At 44.8% G+C, this 4,263-nt stretch overlaps 1 protein-coding gene across 1 annotated transcript; it reads left to right on the top strand.

Moving 5' to 3' along the window:
• The first annotated feature begins 235 nt into the window (after positions 1-235).
• On the top strand, positions 236-1,274 carry LOC128268192 (uncharacterized). The gene is made up of 4 exons (XM_053005226.1): positions 236-348; positions 432-663; positions 737-1,024; positions 1,095-1,274. The coding sequence occupies exons 1-4, from the start codon at positions 309-311 to the stop codon at positions 1,228-1,230; spliced, it is 696 nt and encodes a 231-aa protein (XP_052861186.1). The 5' UTR covers positions 236-308; the 3' UTR covers positions 1,231-1,274.
• Positions 1,275-4,263: the final 2,989 nt, after the last annotated feature.

Consider the following 4,263-nt stretch of genomic DNA (forward strand, 5'->3'; position numbering starts at 1 on the left):
CACAGTATGGCAGACAGAACAAGTTTCCTATGTTGGTGTATATTTCGATTTCTTTGCATCTCGTGGCAAATTACGAAAACTATTCACCTCCACTAACGGTATCTTATCGTTCCCAGCCGTTAACAATCGGAAAGACAAGCTGCTGCCAGCTAACGGGGCAAACTGGTTTAATTGGTCAATTACATCAATTGAAGCCCGATTCGCGATTCGCACGTTACAGGCATGAAGTCAAATCATGGCTTGATCGACTGGCAGCGATTAGTTGTTCGTGTACTCTCGATCAGGATCGTGTTTTGGAATCTGGAAGTATGCATAAACTAATCGGATTACTGGCAGCATTCGCGTTGTGTAAGCCACCCTAAGTCCTAAGTCCACCCTATCCCTAAATTCCGTGTCCGATTCTGTCATCGAATATATTGCCCATCTCGCAGATCCAACCAACGGCGAAACGACCTTCCGGCAGTACGTCGAGCTAATGTTTCAGACGGATTCAATCTTCGAAACCCTATGCCTTAGAAAGACCAACGACAGTGCCCAGGCGCAGCGTATGGTTGCAGCGAATATAGAACTGCAAAACTGTGTCAACCGATATCATGACCCGCAAAACTTTACCAACGGCTTGGACCAGCTCACCTTAGAGAGGCGCAAGGAGTTCATCGACTAGTAAGTGATCCCAAGCCGTGGCTGGAATATTTCGCAAAGATATCCTCACACACCGTTCAATTAACGCCTGCAGCAATTGTGCCGAGTTTGAGGAAATTAAAAAGTGCTACATTCCGTTCACGCGCCAAATGGAGGTGTGCCTCAGCGAGCAAGATCTCGCGATGGCCAAAACGCTCATCATTCTGGAGAAGGAGTTCGCGTACATTTGCGAGCGCGATGGAGCAAACGTCGTCCCGACGCGGCACTCGAATTATTCTTTTTGTGCTGGAAATCTCAGGGAGCTGATGGAAAACTGTTCCATGCCGGAGTGGCAACACCTTCGAAGCAAAACGCTCTCCACGCTGACGGAGCATGATTGCAGGTTGGTTGGTGGCTGCTCCCGCCGCTTGAGCGACAGAGGAAAATTAACAATCATTTCGATGAATTCACAGAACTCTTCACAAACTGTCCAGCTGCTTCCAGAACAATATCACTCGGTGTGGTGCGCCATTGTTTACCCAACTCTTCAGCATACGATACCGGGACATCGTTCGTCAAACTTCCTGCAAAGAAAGTAATTCCAACTAATCGTCCCAACTTTAAACAAGTTTTTATCTAAACACTAAAATAAATCGCTTGACGATGTAAGGGTTCCTTGCATATCTTTGAAACTATCTCTTTCATTCGCCATCTTTACGTCTAGAAATGTAAAAATAAGCTAACGAAAGTACACGTTAACCTCTGCGCGTTGGTGAATGTGTATATTTGGTAGATATGTAGATGATCACCTGCCGAGAGTGGAACTCCGCGAAGATCCCACTCCGAGACGCGAAGAGCAAAACACGCTACAAGTTCTGGAGATGAAGAAGTTCTATCTATTCCAGGCATAGAACGAGGAAACCCGAGTCTGCTGAAAAAATCTCCTGTGGACCAGAAAATCATAAAGTTAAAAATAAATCAAGGTTTTCCACCTCGCCTTGCCGGCGCTCGTCGGCTTCCGTGCAAGTGCCTGGAATCGAGAGTATATGGATTTTGTCGTCGTCAATAAAACAAGGCAGTTCCAATGCTGGGATTGTCAAAAAGATCTACATCAACACAACGCAGTTATCTTTAGTGGGCTGTAATACATTTTATCATTATTTAAGCGAGGATTCAAATTTTGATTGTAACTTTTAAACCTTCATTTTAATAAATGCTGGGCAACCTCAGTATAATTTTAAAAAAACATAACAATAGTTCGAGCTTATCCAAAGTGAATACAAATTTCACATCATTCAGTCGGCAATTAAATTGCACAATCTGATAATTCATTGGAAAATTCAAATGTTTAATCCGCTTGGTTACGCTACTGACCGCTACGCTACGATTTGGCGCTGTAGTGCGTTTAGGCGTAGCCAGGACACATGACCACACTGAAAGGCGTTGTTGATATTTTGAATTCACAATTTCGCTAAACTATAAATAATAACGTTTAGTTACTGTTTTACGTTTAACATTTTATTAAAAATTATAGATTTTGTCATTAGGCAAATTCCAATTGATATTAACGACCGGCTGAACGACCCACCAACCTATACCTTCTAAGCTATACGTTCCGCGCAGATGATTAAATTTTCATCGCTTCAGATCTCAATAGACAAATGTGATTCTTCAAGTAATTAACTTTTAAAACAGAGAGTATTATATGGATTTTACTACAATGGAGGATTTTACAAATTAAGAAGCCGAAATGATGATACCTCAGCACCAAAGAACGTACGAATCAGGTAAACTTGCTCCGGTCACTGGCCGGTTATTCAAAATGCCATCAAGTACCAACAGAACGTAGAAACAACTGTCTACAGACTAGTGCAAGCATGTGACTGAATGTTTTCGCTATAAAGTTAAAAGTAAGTACCTGGCGAACACCTTACGTAACATCCTAGATTAGGTGATGCAAAGATTTTCGTCGATTCCATTAGGTTCAGCTTACTGCGCTCCTATCTTATCATTAACTGCATTGGAAACAAAATGCACTTCTTCGTTACATTAATCGGTCTGTCTGGGGCGGCGTTATCTCCGGAGGAGGACTTTCATTTTCTTCCATTTCCGTAGTGCACTAAGTGGCACTGAGGGACAAGTACAATGATGCTCTTACGATTACACTTGAATCTATTAGGGAAAAAGGAAGTCGTAATAGTAAACAAAACACTTGTAAGATGCTTTTTGAAGATCGTTCTAATGAAGCTGGTCAAACCGCTTATACGTCTTCAATTCGGTCTAGACAACAGGTCAAAGGCTACAAAAATACACCGTAACGTGCTTGCAGACTGCGTGTCGACTGACCATCATCTCAACGATCATTTTTAAGGTCCACACAAGGCCAAATTGGAGGAAAAGTCCGTCATGAACTGTACCTTCCAAGATTGCTGATAAGCTCTTGTCAGCCTCTGTGCCACGCCGCGATTCGAATCATCTAGAATTCGGACCGGCTCAAGGAGAGCTAGTGCCAAAAAATAATCAGTCTCGTTCCAAACAGGAACTCCGATTGACGGAGTATTTTTCGTGGTCAATGCGGTGGCCTTGTCGTGCAGATAGAATGCGATCGCTCATAGTACCATTGCTGCTGACCGTTTGCTGTTTGCTGGCGCACTGGGATTTTCTAATGGCGTAAGGAACTAACCAGGACCTGAACGGTTCACCTCAAGCTTCATCTTTAACAGTCTCAGAGGTAAGTTTTGGCCACAGCTTGATGCGGAGCTTGTTTGCTAACATGTGTACCTCTTTTAGTGTTTCTATGTGACCTTCAAAATCATGATTGTAAACCGTCCGCGGCCACGAATCTTTCGAAAGATCTCCCACCGCACAATCACAGCGTAGGACCGTCGCCACAGATGCAAGTCTCGCGTTCTACAATACAACTTTCAGATTTCTACAAAACCAAATCGTCCTTCAAACAAAAACATGTTAAATTTGTTGACTATGTGCGCAGTTGAATAAAAACCGCGACGTTTTGTCGCGAAATCCGTTGCCACAAAAAAGCGTAACGCGAAACAATTCGCAGAAACTATTATCATTCTACGTAACGTTTACTGGCGAATCTTCTTAGCATATGCGCCGGTCCATCCACCGGTCCGGACAGCCCGTCGGCTCTACGAAGGGCTCAAAGGGCTCAAGGATACTTTTTCGTTCTCGCTTACTGGCTCTCCACGTCTCGCTCACTCATTCTCGTTATTGGCAACACACCAGGTACCAGCAGCAGCAGCAGCAGGTCCTCTGGCCCTAAGCTGGGTAAGTGAATAAAACAAAAAATCCTTATCCCCGGGGCGCGACGTCCAGACGTCGCCCGGCGATATGTGTGTTTATTCGCGCGGCCCCAGCGCGAAGCTCTGCTTCGTAAGGGTTATTACTTCACGAGTGGCCACTTAGCTATTTAATTTTGTTTCCATTTATTCAATTCGCATTCTGTAACCCCACGCCGGGCTGGGCGGCTCACCGGGCTGGCGTGCCTCCCGCCGCGGCCAAGTGCGCGCCCTCCGGTCGACTCCAGCTCGGGACGCAAGGATTATCGGGCAGGGCTCGTTTTAAGGGCCACCCTGTGGAGATTTCTTTCGCTGACGCGGCCGCGGCCATCGTTATTAT

Source organism: Anopheles cruzii, chromosome 2 (assembly GCF_943734635.1).
Source record: "Anopheles cruzii chromosome 2, idAnoCruzAS_RS32_06, whole genome shotgun sequence".
In the NCBI taxonomy this organism is placed as follows: Eukaryota; Metazoa; Arthropoda; class Insecta; order Diptera; family Culicidae; genus Anopheles; species Anopheles cruzii.